The sequence below is a fragment of the Corvus moneduloides genome, chromosome 1 (assembly GCF_009650955.1).
Source record: "Corvus moneduloides isolate bCorMon1 chromosome 1, bCorMon1.pri, whole genome shotgun sequence".
NCBI lineage: Eukaryota > Metazoa > Chordata > Aves > Passeriformes > Corvidae > Corvus > Corvus moneduloides.
The window spans coordinates 162159295-162181581 of NC_045476.1; the positions used below are offsets into that span (position 1 = coordinate 162159295).

The 22287-nt window shown below is 42.0% G+C and overlaps 1 protein-coding gene across 10 annotated transcripts in view; it reads right to left on the minus strand.

Annotated features, from left to right (window-relative positions):
* The window catches only part of TRAPPC9 (trafficking protein particle complex 9), a 480517-nt gene extending 460548 nt beyond the window's left edge, over nt 1–19969 (minus strand). For 2 of the 10 annotated variants that reach the window (XR_004244481.1, XM_032134121.1), the window contains exons 1-5: nt 19854–19969; nt 17533–18133; nt 8354–8499; nt 6090–6218; nt 924–950 (exon numbers count right to left, since the gene is read on the minus strand). Coding sequence is in view for 9 of the 10 variants with exons in the window: in XM_032134121.1 (XP_031990012.1) it covers nt 924–950; nt 6090–6218; nt 8354–8499; nt 17533–18116 (886 nt within the window). In the remaining variant the exon portion in view is untranslated. The other 8 variants (XM_032134145.1, XM_032134130.1, XM_032134156.1 and 5 more) reach the window with 8 other exon arrangements.
* Between the last annotated feature and the right edge of the window lie 2318 nt (nt 19970–22287).

The following is a 22287-nucleotide window of genomic DNA, read 5'->3' on the forward strand; positions in this document are numbered from 1 at the left end:
ATATTATGGCTACATCTGAATACACAGTTTTAATCTGAACTATTCCTCGTTCTACTTTAAAACTGTGTTTCTAAAGCACACCTTAGGGGGGAAAAAGGCTCAGACAAAACACTAAGAAATTGATTTTCTTACATAAGAAAGAAGGCAAGAGACAGAAAGGGTCTATATAAAGGATAAGAATGCGAAGTGGAAGCCAAGAAAATCTGGGGTATTAGAAAGAACATGAAAAATTTATTTATAGAATTTGATTTTATTGAGGAGTTAACATAATAAAAGTGAAAATACATCAAAGGTTTGGCAAGGCTCGATACCTTCTTACGGGTTGCTTAATCTGTAGGGTTTTACTGTAATTTAGTTAGGCTTATACAGTAATTTATTTCTCCAGGAGGTTTCCCTGCTAAGATGGTAAAAAAAAAATCTCTTGTGTTTCAGAGCTGGCCCTAACTCTCAACAGACAGCTAAAAACTACTGTGAAAGATATTTCTGAATATACTGAGGGAGCAGAAAGAATGTTTCTTTAAATACTTAAATGCTAAGGCAACTTTTTTCATATGGTTATTAACGTTGAGGAATCAGACCAAGCACATCTGTAGATTAACAATGTTTTTAGGGAAGCGAAAGATGTTTGTTCATGATGACTGAGAGAGCACCATGACACTACAGGACTACATGTGACCATTCAGGTTGGTCACTTCAAAAATATTTTTAAATCCTCACTACTCATGGAAAGAAATCCTGTTGATTAGAATTTATGGAAACACAATCACGAACTACAGTATTTATTTTGTGCCAGTTACCCTTCGGTCTCTATAATTTTTCCAGATTTATAATCTAGTTTTGGCAAGTGGCAATATCTATACAATTGCAAAACACATCAAGTAACAGAAGAAAATACTTTGGAAACATGCAGGAAAATAATGTACCTGGATCAATGAGAACTTCCTGTGCCCCTAAAAGGAGGAACAAAAATGATTTTTTTTCAGCCTTAAATAGAGCCAGCAAAGTAAGTTCTTATAATGTTTTATAACATCAGGCTTGAACAAAATAATCAGATTTATCAGGATCATCACTGCTTTTTTGAAGGACTACCAATTATAATCAAGTAGTCACCGTATGTTAAATCTCATTTTGTTAATAAATAAATGTAAAAAGTCCCATAAACTTGCAATGAATTCTAAGATACATTAAGAAGAATTTCAGAATTTTCAGTGTATCATTTAAAGCCATATCCTTTTTTCTTTATCCTTATTGTTTTAGTTGGCATGTTTCCATCACAGTCCACTTAGTATATTTTAATGCCAGGACGTACAGTACTTAATTCTCCTTGTGGGAGGCTCATTTAATCTGCACAATACTCTAGAATAACATTTTCAAGTAATTTTATCCCTTTTAATTGTTACTAATTTCACTCCGTCAAATTTTCTGAATAATTGAGTCATGTCAACCCAATAAGCCAGACTGTCCATGTAAGAGTTCCCAAGAGTATTGCAGAGTTAAGATTATCAGGTTATGTAACACCTCACTGCCCTAACCTTTGGTTAAACACGGCAATAAAATTGTTAATATCAAGGGTTAAGCAGCCAAAAACAATTATTTTGTCAGCAAGACAGGCTCTCCCTTCAGTTGATTTGCTTGGATTCCAGACAAGTGAAGCAGAGATTTAGATCTAGACCCAAAGACATGCCAACACTTCACTCAAGTGTCCTAATTGTGCCTGGGGAAAGATGAAGGTCAGGCAACAAAATCAAGAGCTTAGAACTCCCAACAAATAAAATCCAGTGGAGAAACCCAAAACAGACAATGACCTAAGCATAAAGCAAACCAGACTCATCTTGTTTGACATACAAATCCCATAACTGACAGACCACAGCCAGACTTCCTGGCCAGGAGGAACTGGGAAACTCAGAATCTTCCTTTACACTGAAGGTTGCAAAGACACATCCAGGAATTCGAGGGGACATGGCCTAAACCTGTCCCCATGCAAACTAAAAGGTTTAGATACCTGAGAAGTCAAAGTTGCCTTTTCACAGAATCACAGAATGGTTTGGGAAGGGACCTTGAAGACCATCAAGATCCAACCCCCTGTCCATGGGCAGGGGCACCTTCCACTAGAGCAGACTGCTCAAAAACCCCATCCAACCTGGCCTTGAACACTTCCAGGGATGGGCAGCCACAGTATAGAGCAGAAGCTCATTTGTATTTTGGAGTTTCTCTTTCCAAAGTTGTTTCTATCTAAAGCAGACACCATATTTGCTGAGCAGCCAGGTCCTGTGCTGTAGCCTAAAAATGTCAAATGATGGAAATCACAATGGATTCCAGAGGAAGATGTTTCTCTTGTCTGGATCTGGGCAGGAAACTTCATCCTGTGAAGGCTGAAGTACAGGCACAAGAAGAGGTGTGATTCCAGGTACAAGAGGAAGCACTACAGGTAACTCTCTCATCTACATGCCTCAAAATTAGGCACAAATGTCAGTTCCAAGTGTGGCATTTCTTGATTTGTGCAGAATTTGGAAACCCTTTTTTTTCTGGCTTTATCCCACAGAAAGATACAGTGGAATTTATTCCACAGATTAAACAGTCCTCACAGAATTAATTACAGCGAAACAGATTATAACCAAAGGTGCAGTTTGAAAATATTTTAAATGAAAAGCACGGCAGAGACAAGAAAAGGTAATAAAAATAAACTTTCAGAAAACTTTGTAAGAAAATGACATCACAGCAACAGCTGTGCAGGAGAGAGGTCAGCAGTGCAGACCTAAAATCATAGAGAGCATAACTGGAGTTAGGGAACAATATCTAATGGGCCACAAAGTAATATTTTCATCTGCAGAGGATGACAAAAAAAAAAAAACTGTGATCAGTTTTTCTCCACAGAAAAGTCCTTTGAAAAATTTTGTCATATGAAACTAAAACATTTATAAAATACAACTACACCAACAAGTTTGCAAACAGGACTTTGAAATAGAGAGATTTAAGTCTCAACTTAAGTAGAGACCCAGTAATAATATACCCAAAATATATCCAATTATTCTGATAGTTGTGACTTGTTACCTTCTTTGGTAACAAGGAGTACCCATGACAAACAAATAGATTACAACATCTCCTATTAAATATTCATTGAAAAGTAGACAAAGGTCACTAACCAGGTGAAATTATAATAACCAACATAAAATGCGTTCATAGGTCATGGGACCAAATGCACAGATTTTAATGACTAGATATGGTATGAAAAATTAGTATTCTGTCCTGAAATAAGGTAATTTTACTGTCAATTATCTGGGTTCAACACACGCGGTTCTTAATAAAGATAATACAAAGCAGGTGTTTACTAGTGTGGTAGTTTAAATTTAGTTCGATGGATAGGTTGCTAAACAAATGAAAAAGCTGGTACCGCCTGTGCGATTTACATATTTAAAGAAAGAGCAAGGACGAGAAGTTCCTTCTGTTCCTGTTTCCCCCCTCTGGGGTGGCGAAGGTGGGAGGCCCCCGGGCCCCATCCCGAAGCGGGCCCGAGAGCCCCTGGCGCGGGGCGAAGCCGTCGGGAAAAGCCGTCGGGAAAAGCCGTCCCAGCTCCGCAGGCAGCCGAGGCCAGCCTGAAACGACAGCGCGGCTCCTGGGGCCGGCGGGCCCCTGCCGGGCAGCCAGCGCGGCTCGTGTGGAACCGAGCAGAAACAGCATGCAGCCGACAACGAGAGACACGGCGACTTCTCCCCAGCACGGAGCCAGGACAAGAAACAAGATCAACTTCTCAGCCGCAACTTAACAGGCACCAGCTTTCTTCCAAGTCAGAGAGAAAGGAAAAGTGAGATCATGTGAGGTGAAGCCAACATGGCAGAACCAAGGGCAGTAAAGCAGGCGCTCCCAGCACCAGAGCTGAAAATTCTCCTTGCAAGCCTTGGTGAAGACTATAATACAGCAATTTGTTTTCCCTATAATTCATAAGATGATGTACATGGGGGGATGTAGAAATCCACATGTAGTTCATGAGAAATACTCACACCAGAGTATACAGATGCGGTGAAAGACTTTCAGAGATTGAGAAGAGAGCCTTTACTTTCAGGCTGGAATAGCTCATCCTTAAGAGACTGAAACCCCATGACTGTTATGACCCATGATTAGCAGTGTGGAAAGACTGCAAGATTCATGGGAGGGATATTTTTTTACTGCAGCAGATTTCAGGCAGACTGTTGTTTGTGAAAGTTTGAAACCACATTAAAGAAGTTTGCAGAGAACTATCTTCCATGGGATGAATCCCATGGCACAGCAGAAGAAACTCTTTTCCAAAAACATAAAGAAACACTCTTAAGAAATTAAACACTGAACCCAACTCCATGTTTGTGTCCTTTGTGCGGGTTGGTGGAAAGAGGGAGGTACTGGAAGAGAAAGGTGTTGTGGGAGTTTGCTTTAATTTCTTATTATTTCTTTTTACTTTTAATTCTGTTAGTAATTAATCTTCTTTATACTATAACTGTTTAAGTGTGGACCTGTTTTGCCTTGAAGTCTTTCCATTTTCCTCAATAATCCTCATTTCACTTTGTTTTTATTTGTGATGCTTGGTGCCTAACCAGCATCAAACCACAATTACATTAGGACTTATAAAAGAGTAAGATGGGTGGTTGCTTCCTTTAGATTAAGGACTTAATTTTGACCACACTTCACGCAAGAGAACTTTACACCAGCATTTAAACCCAGCTATGTTTCAGTCCTGGGTGAGTACATACAAAGCAGCAGCTATGCTGGGTTAGCCCAAAGGCCCTGTAGCTCACACTAGTCAATGTGTTTTCACTTCCCTACCCCAGCCCAGCCTCTCCTGGAAGCCACAGAAACTTTCAGGAGCCGTAACAGCATGTGACAAGTGTCAGGTTATGTGACAGGCTGATCTGCACAACTACAAAGGAGCAGAGAGGATCAGTGACCATCAGTTGAACCCCAGTAACCAAATCAGAGCCAGCAGAGCTGTGCGGGGGTGAAGCCCAGCAGCTCAGTTACACAGACAGCTCTCTGGATCCTCTTACAGACTGGGGGGGTCACTGCCTACAGGGATATGGGGCTCATTATAGGGAAAGAACATCTTAGAACTGTACAAGATTCCTTTTGGGGTGTAGGGGATGAGCCAAAGACAAGAAGAAGGAGGGATTGAGGCAGTGTAGGTAACAAGCATGGAAAAACAGAGGGGAGTGCATGTGTGTGTGCTGGTCTAAGAAACAACAACGGGAATGGGCTCTGGGTCTCAGCCTCGTGGGTCAAGGTACCAGCAACTGGTGCAGTCCAGTGGCCAGCTCCTGGACAGACTGAGGCTGTGTGTGTGTACTCTCTATGCTGCTCCAGGCCTGCTGGGAATTCCTGCTCAGCCTCCTATCTGCTGAGACCTGGGAACATGGAGCTACAGCAGCCTTGCCTCTGTCACACCACTCTGAATGACAAGGAGTTCCATGTCATACCTATAGGCTGGATAAAGAGTCATTCCTTCCATCTGCTTCGCCATCTGCTAAGCTGTCTGATGTCCTCCAGTTCTTCTTTTGAAAGAAACACTGAACTTTCAATCTCTACCCATCCTCTTCCACAATGTTCACTGTATTACGGATAACTCTCATGTTTCTCCTCAGCCATCTCTTTTGTAATCCGAGAGTTTAGAAAAAGTATACTAAACATTAAAAATTACACTGGTTTATTGGCATTTCATTAATGAAATCTATTTATTTATTACACGTTGACCTTAGGAGAGCAAAAAAACTATGAATAAAATGTACCCAACTTATTTTTCTTAATACATGCAGCTGTGCCACGTCATATTTTATGAAAACTGTCTGCATCTCGTCTAGCAAAATTCAAACTAACACAGACACTACTAACAATCAGGTGAAGAAACCAAAAACTTTGCAATTCTATGCAAAGCACATGTCTTAACATTAACACCAAAACAGAAACGTAATTGCAAAAATCTTTAAAAAAAACCAAACAACTCTTCCCCCAACCTCCCTCCTTTGATTAATCCTGTCATCTGCATAATTTTAGAGTTAGGAAATAGGGAGAAGTTTTTCAGATGTTCAGTGGTGGCAAACAGAATAAAACTGAAATGCCATTCTTACCTGGCCTGTGCCTGTTGCCTGCCTCAGCAGAAAGAGAACCTCCTTGAGCTCTGCGAGGTCCAACTTTACCCCCAGTGCCACCCGGATAGTGATAGATGACAGATGCTGAGCACAACCCCTCAAGGGCAGCTGCAGAGAAAAGAAAAAAAAGCCAACAGATTAGCAGAGACATTTGCAAGAAGTGAAGTATCACATCATAAAATCCATTTGCACAAACAAAATATACCTGAAATTGGAGGTCTAATGACAAAGGCCACAGAAAATTCTGAGATACTCAATGTGCTTTTCACCTCTGGGTTCACCCTCGGAACTCCCACTGCCCCAACCCTACTAAAACAATCTGCAGGAGCAAGAACTTGTCACTGTAGAGGAAGCTCACATGAAAAGCACTTAATCCAATTGGATGCAATTCCACAAAACCAGGTAAGATGCCAAAAGAGCTGACCAAGGTGAGACCACTCTCTCATCACCTCCAGCAGGTTCATGCCCATTGCGGGAAGTTTCTAATAGCTGGGAAAAGGGAAATGTCATCTTCTTTGAGAAGGAAGTACCAATACAGACAGATCAACATCAGCTCCCTGGAGAGGCTACACAGAAACCCTTCTAGAAGCACATGAAGTGAAAGAAGGTGTCTGGGAACAGCACACATTGAGTTATTGAGGGTAAGTCAGTCTTTGGCAACCTCACTGCCTCCTATAATGAGATGATAAGCTCAGTAGACAAAGGAACAGCAGTGGATGTTGTGTATTTTGGCTTTCAAAACATCTTTGGACATGCTCTCCCACAAAATGCTTGCAGCCAAATCGGGAAGATTGGGATAGCTGGCCTATCAGGTAGGTGGGAAATTGGCTGGACAGCCACACTCAAAGGACTGTGATCAGCCAAATGGCTGCCTGTGACCAGTGGTGTCCCTCAGGGGGACAGTACTCATACCTTCATTAACTGCCTGGATGATTGCACAGAGCACACCCAGAAACTTCCTGGGTGATACCAAATTGAGGGGAACAGTAGGGCAGGCCTTCAATGCAGAGAGAACTTTCCAGGCTGGAGATAGGGCCTGACAGGAGCCTCATCCCAAGGCAAGGCTGGTGGAAGGCCATCAGAAGGGTCGGGGGACTGGAGTTCCTGAAGCAGAGAATATGAGAAGCAGAGAGAACTGGGCTTGCTCAGCCTTAAACAAGAGGCTGAATGTCAATGTCCCTGCTGCCTTCGAAACACCCAGTGGGAAGGCAGAGAGGAGGTGGAGGCAGGTGCTTCTCAGAGGTGCAGAGATCGGATGAGAGTCAACACAAGCTGACACAGGAAGTTCTGCTTTAAGGTAGGACTAATTTATGTTTTGTTGTTGGGTTTTTCCAAATTATAACCAGCAAAATGTTAGAACAGGTTGCTCAAAGACTGTAGAACTTCCATCATTAAATACACCTGAAACTCAACTGGACAGGTCCCTCAACAACCTGATTTAACTGGATGTGATATAAGCAGGAGATCAGACTTACAGACTTATCAAATAATTTGGATTGGAAGAGTCCTCTGGAGGCCTCTAAGTATAATTTGAGGAATCCTGACCATTTAAATTTTTGAAATTGTAGAAGGAAAGAAGTGGGAGGTCAAAAGGTGTTAAGGTTTTCATAGTATGTAACCTGCAGGGCCATTAGGAATATAAATGGGTTTCCACATAGAATGAGAAAGCTAAAAGCAGACCTGGAAATAGTGATTGTCCTGAAAGGGTGTGAAACTGAGAAGCAGAAATTGTGCTCAAAGATCATTTGTATAGCCAATAAATAACAAAAAGCAGAAAAAAAGGAAAGGAAAGGATGGAGAAAAGGCAGGGAAAAAAAGCAAATCCTAGGACATACTATGAAAGGAAGTCATGCCAGTGGAAGTTTAACACTTGTGGCTTTGGTAGATGGAAAGGCAAAAATCTTTTCCTAACAGTCCACACTGGACATCCATAGGAAATATTTTTAAAATACCTGTACAAGCCAGTGAAGGAAATCAAATACTTTCCAAGGAATCATTAAAAAATCAGGCACAATTTTTAAATACATGCTTTACTACAGTAACACAATTTATCCTGTTTAGGTTTTCCTAAACACATTCCTTTCTCATATCTTTATTAAGCAATTTTTGCTTCAACTTAACTGTTACACCTGATATTCAGATGTTGGTCACCAAAATCATTCCTACTTTTCACGATGCCTAAGGAAATGATAGGGGATAGTTTGATTTACTTGGGTTTAGCAACTACCACCACTTAACCCTACCTCCAAGCCACAGGAAGTCATTGACAGAGCGCAGCAGTTCCACTGCCATGTGATAATGCACCAAGGAATCCTGCAGCATTCCAGCCTGCAGACACAGGTCTCCAACGTGCTTCCGCATCCGGCCCTGGCAGCGCTTCTTGTAGTGTCTGCAAAATGAAAGGTGCACTTTTACTGGCAGGGAATGCTTGTTTGAGGTAATAAACACCTGAAGTCCATTTTCTTTCCTCTTTAATAGCAGATCAACATTAATTTACTCTCTGTCTCTGAGCAAATATGAATGCTAACTAACGTAATATGCAAAAGAACCAACAATTTGAGGATACATTTGAGGAAAAAAGCAACGTATCACGTTTTGGCTACACAGCATTCACACAGCTAGAGTCACACCCCCTGAAAAGCTCCAAAGCAAGGTTCCTGCAGACTACAGTGAGTATTTGGCTGCCTTTCCAGAGCTGATATGCTGCTTTTTTGCTTTTTCAGTACACCCAAAAGCTCATTGTTAAGCCAGGGTGGTCTGCCTTCTTTCTTTCCCTCAGTAGGGAATGGATTGTTCTTGTGCTTAGGGAAACTGTTCTTGAATAAATCCCAACACTCCATGGATGCTTCCCATGGAATTCCTCACATTTTGGTTCTGAGCATATTAAAGGTGACCTTTCCAAAATCCTGCTCCAGCCCTCTGCCCTCCTCTGCTGGGACCCTCTCCACACACAGCCCAAAGGTGTCAGAGGCCCAGAACCTCCTCAGACCCCCCCAGACCTCACAAACCTCCCCCTGCTCCCAGCCCCTTCTTTTAAAGGGATGATGAGTGAAAAAGCACAATCACTTCAGGCAACAGCTGACAGGATTTCTCTTCCTCCTCTTTTTTTTACATGTTAAAATAAATGGTGATGTTCTTTCCAAATGAACAGACAAAGCCTACTGAAGATATTCAACAGACACCTTGGTACAGCTGAAAAGGCAACTTGGGCATAAATCTGTGTGATAACAGCACTAACCTTATTACTTTATTTGTTTTCTAAGTAAGTTTCAGCTAAAGAAACATAAGAGATGTAAAGCAAGATACACTGGACTTGGAAAACACCCCATGGTTTAAGTGACAGTTCAGAACAACTCTGCTCTCCCAAGTCTATGAGCAATCCTCCTGTTCTCCCTCCTGGAAAAGTATTCCATGGCAAGAATGTCCTTGCACTATAATTATAAAACTGTTTATGAGGTAGAAATTTAAATGTCAACTTAGATATTTTATTAATTTATCTGTTACTTTCAATAGTATGTCCTGTTGTTCTAACAATGTCTAAGTACATAGGGGTATGAAAATTGATTTTCCACACATCACACCAAGGAAAAATAGACTTTTATTTCTTTGGATGGTTTAAACTAAAATAAAAGTTTATCAGAAATGAAACTGTAATGAAAATAATTGCTGTAGATGTCATTCTTTATTGTATACATGAAGTCCAAAGAATCTGGCAAAAATACAAAGAGCTATCTTGGATTGACATAGTTCTAAACTTTTCACTTTTAGATGTAGTGATACTTTTTCAATTTAATTAAGTTCATCACAATAGCTGTTGAACAGGTTGCCCAGAGAAGCTGTGGATTCCCCATCCCTGGAAGTGTTCAAGGCCAGACTGGGTGGGGCTTGGAGCAACCTGGTCTAGTGAAAGGTGTCCCTGCCCGTGGCAGAGGGATTGGAATGAGATGATCTTGAAGGTCCCTTCCAGCCCAAACCAGCCTGTGTGATCTTTTAAAAAGTTACCGGGACTATTTGAACTTAACAACTTCAAACAAAAAAGAAACCCAAAAAAACCTAGGGTAACACCCACTCTCCAGATGCTAAACTCTTATTCCCTAGAGTGAGAACTTAATATAAGAGGAATGCCAAGGTTATGGAATGAAACCAGGTTTGGGGCAGTGGGGGGTTTTTTCCAGCAAAGAACTTCCCAAAGGACCCTAGAGATGAACTGAAGTGTCACTGAAATAATCTCCATAAGGCATCTGAACAGATTGTCTTCATGAAGTCTGTAATGTAGAAATGAAAAAAGGGAAAGAGGCACGGAACATATAAAATATAATGGTAGGAATAAGGATATTCATTTATTTCCCTTAGATTTTAAGGCAGAAAGGCCAGGAGAAATGTCAAGAATCCAAACAATTTCATGTTACTGGTTTATTTGCCTTCAAGGCTGTTAGTTTGGCCAAAGAGAAGCAACTTTTCAGGCACCAAATAATGTCTTACTCCTTGCAGTTGGTTTGGAAGAAGGAGATGAAGAGAAAGTAACTGATTTATATGGATCAGGACAGAAATTTAAAAAGAGAAAATATATATAAAGTACAGACAATGGCCTTATAAAAACTAAAGAGAAAAGCTATGGGAACCAGTATTACTGTCTACAAAAAAAATGGAAATAATAAAAGGAGACAAGAAGTATGTCTCCTATTGCTTCTCTCCATCTAAAAAGTTACAAATAATTCCTATATAAATGTATGCACTTCTCTGATCTATCACACCATATTCACAATTGATGTGAAGGTGTTGACATTAAATGAAGCTCAATACAACTGTTGTTCTTTATCTTTCAGATGTGTCAAGAAATTGAAATATTTATATTTTATTTTTCAACAAGCATATATTTAATAGATCTGTTTAAGAAAAAAAATACAAGAAAACTTAAAGTGAAAACTAAAACTGCTCTGTATGAACTATGGAAGGGCACCAAATCTTACCAAGATTTCAGTCTGAGCTTTGAGTTATAGAAAAATAACTCTATCAAAAAAGTCCCTTTGCAATCTTGAATCATCATTGCACAGGAGAATATAAATTGGTTATAAATCAGATTTTCCTAATGTCTGTACTCCAGAATGACAATAACATTTTAAATGTTATATTGCTTTAATTTTTTTGTTTGTTTTTCACATAAGTAGTGGGATTGGAGAATCATTGTTCCCTTACACAGCTATAATTCCTTTCAAAGATGCCACTGCTTCCAACTCCCTGTCTCTACACTTTCAAGCAATCTCTATGTTTATGGACAATTAAATTTCTTATTCTCTCAAAACTGTAGTTTGTAAGTGTTTTTCCAGATTTTCCAGCTAACATATGATTATGTTCATAAATATGAGTCATAGAGCAAAGGAAAGGAGATGATGCTTGACTTCTAAATCAGGACCTGATACCGGAATCGTTTCGATCACGCTGCCTCACTAACAAGCTCTTCCTAACCTAATTTTGCTGCTGGTTTACGCACATGTCAATATATGTGAAGTTTGAAGGCATTTATTCACCCAGACATCAATAAACATTGCTCATAAAAACCACTGTTCTTTGAGAAACTCCTTATTTATAGACAAACAGATAATTTGTTCCCAGTGATGAAGAAATTTACTATTAATTATTCAAAGACTGAATTCACTCCACCTATTTTTAGGCTTTTCAAGGTATTGCCAAGACAGGATCCATCTCTTATAGTCCCTGCAAGTCTTTGCCATCCTCTTGGAAGATGTTTTCTTACTAATGACAGAGTAAGTTTGCACCAAACAGATGTATAAACTGTGTCTTAATTAGGCACTCACAATTAAGTACAATGAATTAAATTCTTTCAAAAATGTCCAAAAAGACAGAAGGCAAAGACTTCAATGAGACAAAAACCACTCTCCACAGACAGCAAACTTAATTTACTTCACATTTGGGAAGCCTCTTTTCAAAAAAATCCAGTATCTACATCAGGCCCTTAAAATCACATCCAAGTGACACATTGTTTCTTCAGTGTGTACTGGGGTGCAAATTTAATGGGAAAAAAGTCCTATATGCATATATATTCACATATATTTTTAGATATATATATATCACCATAAAATGATGATTGCTCATTTTAATACTGAGCTAGTTTTGCTTCACAATTTTAGCTGAAGAACCTGAAAGTGAGACGTTTACAGATATATTCTGATTTATTTTTTATTTAAACACTGTTTAAATATTTTGGCTCTCTCCTGCTTCATCCTAATCTATTTAGGGACAGGAAGCCCGTGTAAATTAACAACTACTTCCTCTAGGATAAGAGGACAACCTTTTTCTACGCCAGTTCCTTGTAGCACCCTACTGCCAAGAGCAGTTCGTATTAATTTTTCCGCCAGATCATTTACAACATTAAATTTCAAAGAAGCACCTAAAGTCTGCCCCTACAAACTCCTTCCTGAGTGTGATGCACTCAGAAACATCCCCAGGGAAGGCAGTATCACCTCATGCAGGACCACCCATGGAATGCTCCTTGGTGTCAGTCACCCAAACTCCTCTTCCGAAGGTCCTCACCACAGGGAAAAATTCCATTGACTACAGAACTACTTTAAAATCTGATTTTCTAAAGTTAGTTGGGTTAATTCTCTACCAAACACACTCTGACAGGAATAACCACAATCATGGCCAGCAACCACTGCTACTACTTCAAAGTAGAGGGCAATGAATCTGTTCAAGGAACTACAAAGAACTACTGAATTTCCATTTCTGACTCATTTGCTCTACAGGATATGTGCTTTATTCTTTCATCTCCAGCTCTTTTCTAGGATCCCAGGATAATGTGAAGGAAAATTCAGTGTAACAGTGTTATATTTCACGACAGAATTTATTTTCACTACAAACCATCCAGAAACAGGGTTTGACAGAATTTCTGGATCCTCAAAATTTGGCTAAATTTACAAACAAGAAACATGCAAAATCAATTTCCAAAAGTATATACATGCAAAATGCTCCAAAAAAAATTTCCATCAATCAAGTTCTACTAATTCCACTTAGCATGCAGAGCTATAGATATCACCAATCATAACATTATCCAGACTTAAAGAGACACAGCTACAGCGTTGGATCAACTGCCAGAACTTTTGATTTTGGAAACCAAACACAGGCAGCAACAGCTTCATGGCTTTGGAGTTTAAAAAATAAAGCAAATTCCAGAGGCCAGCAGCCACCTAAGCAGACTATGTGTGTCCTACAAAAAAATTCAGCATTGCTACCAAATATAATTGCCAAATGCACCAAAAGGGGACAACTGCAGTGGTGAGGCTCCAGGCAGCAATTATTTTTGTGTGTACTGAAAAAATAAAGATAAAAAGCAACACTAAAATATGCAATGAAGGCAAAGTGGAGAGGCAGGAGATGGGAAAAAAGCTAACTATTTTCAAAGATACACAATCACAGCCTACCTTTTTAGACCCAACAACAAACTCACAGGGCAGTATGAGAGAAGAAGGGGGAAAAAAACCAGAAAGGAACAAAACAGAAATTAGAAAGACAGAGAACAGAAAGAAAATTAACAGCCACATACAGATACTGAGATAATCAACTTTGATAAATCAGTGCTCAAATCCCAGCTATGTCACCGTGTAGAGAAAAACGCATCTATAAACAGGGCCCTACATTCTCATCACTCCACAGCATTAAATGGAAGCCAGTATTAAAAAAGAAAGAACCTAAGACACAAACTGTTGTAAACAACATTGAAATGAGCTTATCCAAGTAGATTTACAATCATACTTAATTATGTTCATTTTTTTTAGCTGAAAACAGAAATAAAATTGAAAACTTAAATGGGATTGTCAGTATTTCTGGCTCATGTTTCCTAGTTTTCAGTTTGTAGGACTTTTTTATCATAATGAGAACATGTGTTTCCATTGTTCTCCATCAATCTCCCAGCCTCTATGAATAACTATCAAGCACAACTGATTTCAGAAACTTTTTCAATTGTCCTCAGGAGCCCTGGGACCACATAAATATTTTACCCAATTTACAGCTGAAGAACCAGAAAGAAAAAATAAATCAATTTGCCAAAATCCCCTCTTGGCTGAATGCCCCAGGAATTAAACCAAGGTCAGACTCTCAGTCCTACAATTTCTGTTTAACAGAACAACCTTTCTTCAAAACTTTTTAGGACTTAATCCACTATTTTTCATACAGGAAGTTTTCTACCAGCCATAAAAAGTTCTTATTCACACATAAAACAGTGAGTATGCTGTCACCTCAGTACCAGTTCTGGGAATGTGTCTCTCCTGCTCATTACACAAGCAACTTGCAAAAGATAAAAGATCATCCTCATTTTTTCCAAGAATTAACTTACTTGAAATGCAGCATAACAATTCACCTTCCTAATTTATGAACTTTGCATCTTAAAAGAAATCAATCATGTTGCAATTATTATGTAACCAAGCTAATGAAAGTCTTGTAACTGGGTGAGGGAGAAGATCAGGTTTATATATATAGCCCTGATCATCACATAAGTACTAACCTTAGTATTTGACAATAAAGTATTTGGAGACGAGTATCTTTTAAGAAACAATGTTCAGTAGTTTTAATTAGTCTTCAAATCCCATGATCAGAATTACTGTATCCCTTGTAAATTCTTAACATATTTACCCTCAATCTATCATCCCAATATCTCCAGGTTACAGCAGCACCACACATTTAATGAGACCCTTGCTAGACACTGAAATTTAACTTCAGTTTTAGAAGTTATAGGTAAAGAGATGCTTATTTAGCCTAAGTAGGCATCCACAATTACAGCAGCAGAGACACACTCTCTGTTACAAGCATAAAGAGTGTGTCTTCTCTGCCATCTATTTAATATAGAACTTTTGTGCTTTTAAGTAATTGGTTACACACTGACTCGGAGGTTGGGATACATCATACAAAAAAACTGGAAATGGACAGAAACTATAGAAAAAAGATCAAGGTACTTTCTTTGCCTTTAACCCTTGGGAAATTTCCACCTTTTCTAGAAAAAGCTGTTCATTTCCCTCAATATCTCAATACCATGTTTTTCTTTCTTTCTGTAAAATTACTATGCTGACAGACTCAAAACCAACAAAGTACCAAAAGTTGTTCTACCAGATCTTTTCATACCCACTTCCTGCACTCAAACAACCTTGAGGCCTCCCTGAACAGAATTACATCCAGTCTTGCAAAAACAGAAACTGGTTTCTATTGAAGAAGGTCCTTCCTAGCCCTGTACCTCCCTGGTACGCAGTGCTTTCCCTTAATTAGTGAATCTGTCACTACAGACGGGAATGTGCTAAAATAAAATCCTGTAATTGCAAGCCAAGCAATAAAAATCTCCCAAGTAATAAAATGCAATATTATCACTAGTTCACATCCAAAGACTTTGGCTTGACAGTATAAGTTAGTTTAATAAACTGATCTGAATTCAACCGTATTCCATGAACCTGAATTTCTGCTTTACAACACAGAGGTAGGAGATGCATCAGGCTACTTGAAAGGTGCCTAGAAAGGTTCCTGTGCAGAGAAGCTAAAAATATATTTTCATTCCGCTTTCTGAAGTTTTAATGTATAAATCCTAAGTTTTAAAACAATCAGAAGTACTAACTTCACAGCAAAATAAAACTGAAGAACTTTCTTACTATTGAACAGAACAATTAAGAGTATTTAGCAACTTTTCCTTGAGCGGTTCGGTGCAGCAAACATTTCAAGTACATCCATTGATCCAGACTTACTGAAAACCTGTTTGGTATTCAAACCTTCCAGCAAGGGTGTGTGCAGAGCTGAGCCAGTGATTAACTCTGGATAAACCCCTGTGTCCACACAGGCAGGGTCACACACCTTCCATTCTGCAAAGAACTGAAGCATCACCCTGAATCTGTTTGAACTCCTCACTGCAACAGCATAAAATACCTGCTTGGAGATGTGTGGACACATTCTGCTGTCACTCGAGCTCCCCACCAGTTCAGAACTTCACAAAGAGTATTTATTTCCCACTAGCTACAGCACAGCCACTGCTCAGAATTAAGTCATTTATCTAAGAAATCGATTTCCAAAGTACAGTTTTTTAGAAGACACAACTGAACAGCAGAATTAATTCTGATTTTGAGATTCTTGGCCAACAGTTCTCATTTTCTATCTAACTGGAATGGGAAATTTTGATTACATTCAATCAAATTTCATTCAAACTGAGTAATTAAAGACCGGATTCTAAAAAGACTTGTCCAGTGTACACAACTTTACCACCCACGTACAAAAAGCAGCAACACAGTAATTTATTCTGATAATTGAATAATAGCGCAGGGACAAACCAGGGACCAACGAGTCAGAGCCAGTTCAAGTGCTCACGAAAAGGAGCAGGGTACAAGAGTACTGCTGGTCCTTCAAGCACCCACAGATAATTTAACAAAAGGCTTCAAACTAATTAGCAATCTGGAATGCTTTCTTCCCATTTCCAAGGCCAGGACTAACTATGCAGGCAGAGCTGATTCATGTGATCTAAAAGCTTCACAACCCTGCCTGGACAGCTCTGGACAACCCTGCCTGGACACCTCTGAGCTTTTACACACAGTAATAACCTCTGCTGGCATCCCTACAGTACAACACAGGTATGAACACTACTGCTTCCAAACACGATAGGGCTTCCACACCTCTGTCTTTGCCAGGACAAAACGTGGTTGCTTCCATCGCCTGGATTTGACTGCCAACAGCAGAGTCAAACAGATTTTGCATCTGCCTGTAGCTATCAAGCCAGAATTACTTATCCCTTGCACAAGAACTATGCAACACTCAAATCTGACAGATGAGTATGCAAATGAGGAGGAAGGAAAAATGGGGGAACTCTAACATACACAAAACCAAACAGTTGTAGCAAACAGGTAGCAAAACATGACAGGTAAAAAGCAGTAACAAATAACTACATAAAACAAAGAAAGACAGGGAAAGATGCTGGACTTCATAATCAAAATAAACAGTCAAGTCTCATAGAATGAAAAAGTAGACAGAGGCTTAGAGGAAAAAAATACAGTAAGTAGAATTAGTCAAATACTACTCAACATAATGTAAAAATAGTTTCATTGATGCTAACTGAATTTTTTTTGTTAATACTGTGTATCTTTAAAACATTGGAAGCTTTCCAGCAAAACTCTCATTACAACAGAATCTGTCAAACCACTCCTGTGACTTCTTCCTACTATTTGATGAGCTTCATCAATTAAATGTATATATATGTAAACAAGCTCAGACCATCAAATATGCTGAGCCTACAAGTTAAATTCTCAGACACAGTAAGATCAGGACACAGCCTCTGTTGGAATAAAGCTCACCTTGTCCTTTCTAATAGGCTTATTCTAAAGGCTGGCAAGTGCCACAGATGTGTGTTTCTAAGACCTGCAAGCTGACAAAAGTAGCTGCTTACCTACTATCGGTGTCCAGACCTACAAAATCCTTCTTCTCAAAAGGAACACAGAGGAGGGGGATCTTGTCTCCAGATTTATCAGTGGCTCTATCAAGCCGCTTTGACTCCAGCACTATGAAGAGGGACTCAATAAAATCTTCTATTCTCTTCTCCACAGTTTCACACTCATCATAACTGGGATAAAACGCCACATCCGTGCGGGGCTGCTCTGCAATCTCTCCTTGAAGCCCAAAGACAAACAACCGGGAATCATAGAGAGTAGAGCCATACATTTCCTTCTGAAGATGGAATTTTTCAAAAGTCTGAGGCCATTCCTTGGCAGAAGAACATTCCGTGATAGTGATCAGCCCCACGACTTTGCGGTGTGTCTGAAAATCCCCCCACTCGTTGTTCTCTGGGGGATAATGGTGCCTGTATCGGATGTAGAGCACTCGCTGCGAGTCACGCACGTTAACTTGGCTCACAGCTGAAATCCGCTTGTAGATCCTGAAAAAGCTCTCTTCAGGTACAATGCCAATGGGCTGAACCACGACCAGGAGGGTCTGATGATCCTCAGCACATTGCATGTAGTCAGGAACACTCATTTTGCATCAACTGCACGCTAGTGAAAGAAAAACGCGTATTATTTCTTAACATTCAGAAGTACACGGGGTTGCTGTATCAAACAGATGCTAAACACTTCTCCATCCTGAATATATGTGCTGCGATACTAATATTTGCTTCACCATTTTATTCAATCTTCAACATGTAGCTTACTGATGTTACACTGTGCACAAGGAGTACTTTTAGTTACCTATCAAACAAAAATCTGTAAATTAGGGTTTTTCAACTGAACCTCACTCCCTGTACAGCTACACGAGCCAGTTCACACATGGGGCAGCAGAGTCTCTACCACAACCACTGGGAAGAAATACCAGCTCAGAAGAGCCCGTCAGATTCAGGCTCTTCCGTCCCATTTTCTTGGGGAAATATGGAAAATTGTGTGGAGTGAGATGTAAACAGGCACCAAATTGGGATCACCAAACTTTACACAGCTGTCAGTGCTCGTGCATGGTCAAGCAGAGGAAAATCAGGGCCAAAACACCTATTTTTGAAGAAAAGTGGAATCTTGCTTTCTCAAAACACACATAGGTAAGGACTAGGCAATGTTTTCTGCCTTTACATTTAAGTATTTAGAATTCCTTTTCTCCTGAGCTCTCTAAAACTGATTACTGTACTGCAGCTGGGTCTTGAACGAAGATGCACATCCCTGAGTCCTTTCATGTCCTGGACCCCACGGATCGCTTGGTGAATTTCAGCTCCAAAGCACACCCTGAACCGTAAATATCACCAAAAAACACAAACAAACCAGTTCTCCGCAAAACCAAACACATGGACAAAACAAAACAAAAACAGCCCAGCTTAGACTTGACAACATCGGTTTTACAAGCCGAACAGTGAGTTCCGAGCCCACGGGGGCACAGACAGGCAGCTGCCTTGAAGAAAAGGGCTCCTCAGAACTATGGACTGTACCTCCCCTCCCCACGGCACTGCCCGCGGTCTGCCCAGCAGCCGCAGTCCCAGCGTGCAGCCCCATTCCCAGCGTGCAGCCCCATTCCCAGGGAAGCAGCACCGTCCTGGCACTTCCCCCCGGCAGGGGCCGCAGCGGGCGGGCAGGGGGCGAATGGCAGCTCCCGCTCTTCCCTGTCCCCGGGCATACCCCGCGCTGGGCCCGCCAAGTTTAGCATGGAAAAGGAATAAACTGCAAAAAGAGCCAAGCGTAGCAGAGGCGCACACCCCTCGGGCAGCGAAAGGCGCAGGGCAGCTGCTTTGGGTAACCGCGGAAGGGGCACTGACAGCCCGGGCAGGAGCCGGTCTTTGGGCAGCGGGGACGGGCAGTAATGGGGGACGGGGCACTCACAGCGAGGACAGGAACCGCTCTAGGACGGGGGGACGGGGCACTCACAGCGAGGACAGGAACCGCTCTAGGACGGGGGGACGGGGCACTCACAGCGAGGACAGGAACCGCTCTAGGACGGGGGGACGCGGCACTCACAGCCAGGACAGGAACCGCTCTAGGACGGGGGGACGCGGCACTCACAGCGAGGACAGGAACCGCTCTAGGACGGGGGGACGCGGCACTCACAGCCAGGACAGGAACCGCTCTAGGACGGGGGGACGCGGCTGCCGAGCGATAAGCAGGGAAGCGGCACTCACAGCCGGGACAGGGGGACGCGGCTGGCGGGCGGTGAGCAGGGAAGCGGCACTCACAGCCGGGACAAGAACCGCTCTAGGACAGGGGGACGCGGCTGGCGGGCGGTAAGCAGGGAAGCGGCACTCACAGCCGGGACAGGAACCGCTCTAGGACAGGGGGACGCGGCTGGCGGGCGGTAAGCAGGGAAGCGGCACTCACAGCCGGGACAGGAGCCGCCCCGCTGCCGCCCCGCTGCCGCCGGAACTGACGGCAGTGGCCGCTCCGCCCCGCATGCGCGCCGGGCCGTGGCGGGAGGGCCGCGGGGGGAGCGCGGCTCTTCTCCGCTGCCGTCCGCGGTGTCGGTCCCGGGGCTTCCACGGGGACTGGAAGGCTCTGCCTGTAAACGCGAGGCGTTCCTTCATGGGGAACGCGTTAGGACGAGTGAATGAATGGTTGAATCTTCTGGGTGGTGAATTCCAGCCGACTCTATGAAAACTTAAAGGGCTCTAGCTCTTAGAACGAAGTGATCCTTCCTGGCATTCCCAAACCCGAAACTGGTCTGGTGTCATAGAATCATCCAGTCCAACTGTCAACCCAGCACTGCCACTGTAACCCCTAAACCACATTGGCAGACAAATACCTTTTAAACACCTCCAGGAATGGTGATTCTACCACCTCCCTGGGCAGTCTATTCCACTGTCTGACCACCTGAACAGTGATTTTTTTTCCCCTTTTTTTCTAATACCTAATCTGAATCTTCCCTGTCTCAGCTTAAGTCTGTTTCCTCTAGTCCTCACACTGTTGGCACAGCAGAAGACACCGACCCTGGCTCACTACAACCTCCTTTAAGCTTACTATAGAGAGCGATGAGATCTCCCCTGAGCCTCCTTGAGAAGAGAGATCTTCCTCTGAGAGGATTTCTCAGTCATGTAGCTTAAATGCAAAAATCTTGAAAACTCTGGAAGTATGAAAACTCCAAAGTATGAGCCTTGTATGAGAGTTCAGGTGCGTTTCTGGAGGAGGATGTGGGAACCTTAATGATGTTCAGTAAGGCCAAATGCAAGATGTTGCACCTGGGTCAGTACCTCCTGGTATCAACACAGGTTGGGGAATAAGTGGATTGAGAGCAGCCCCAAAAAGAAGGACCTTAGGGTGCTGGTGGATGAGAGGCTGGACAGGAGCCAGCTATGTGCACTTGCATCCAGAGAGCCAAACATGACCTGGGCTGATCCCACAGTGTGGGCAGCAGGTGGGGGAGGGGATTGGGATTCTGCCCCTCTGCTCTGCTCTGGTGAGACCTTGTCGCTGTTGTACCAAGAATGGTGAAAAATGACACGAGTCCAGTTTCAGGATAAGTGGCTAAATGGCCCTTATTTAATTATATAAATCAGTTTATATAGCTTCATTCGCAAGGGTGGTATGACACCATTGGTCACTTGACCATCCACGTCTCAGGGCGATTGCTGGAATGCTATAACACCTATTCAAAATATTTTCTTCAGTGTACCATGATAATACTTGGAAAACAAGTTTGCAGGTGCAAGATAGAGCCTTGGTTTACAAAAACCTCAAACTGTTTCTCAGCTAGCTTGCATGAGAAAGAAAAACTTCACAGGATGCTGCAGCAGCTGGAAAATTCCTCTGCTCCTAGCTTTTTAGTATCCACAAGACCTCACCTGCAGTGCTGCATCCAGGTCTGGTATCCCCAGGACACAAAAAACTCATGGTATTCTTAGAGCAAGTCCAAAGGAAGCCATGGAAATGGTCAGAAGGCTGAAGTGCCCCTCCTATGGAGACAGCCTGAGAGAGTTTGGGTTGCTCAGCCTGGAGAAGAGAAGGGTCCAGGAACGCCTTATTGCAGCCTTTCCTTAGGAGGAATGTCATGACTTAAAGTAGTGGCACACCAACAGATTAACTTCAATAGAAATTGCAGTGTTTGAAAAATTTAGGTGAGCAATTGCATTTAGGTAGAATCGTAGAATCATTTAGGTTGGAAAAGACCATGAATATCATCAAGTCCAACCTAATACTGCCAAGGCCACATCTAACCATGCCCCTAAGAGCCCCATCTACATGTCTTTTATATCCCTCATGGGATGGTGACTCAACCGCTTCCCTAAGCAGATGGTTCCAATGCTTGACAACCCTTTTGGTGGAGAAATTTTTCCTAATATCCAACCTAAACCTCCCCTGGCACAACTTGAGGCCATTTCCTCTTGTCCTGTCACTTGTTACTTGGAAGAAGAGATTAACCCTCACCTGGCTACAACCTCTTTTCAGGTCTCCTCAGCCACTGTGGCACAAGCTGTGGGCTCCTGGCAGGTCTCTACTCTCCCCTTGGGCTCCCCCAGTTTGGGAGACGTGTGGGAAACAACAGCATAAAAGGAACTGAACAAGCTTTAGCCTTGACCTTCAGTTATCTTCCAAGAAATGGGCAACATTGCCCAGAGGGAAAGGAGGAGGAGAGACAAGAAGCACAAGCTGGACTCACAGTCCCAGACAGAGGCTGACCAACCCCAACAGCAGCACGGCCTCAGGGCCAGAGAGGGATGGGGTGTGCTCAGCCCGGTCACTCAGGGCCT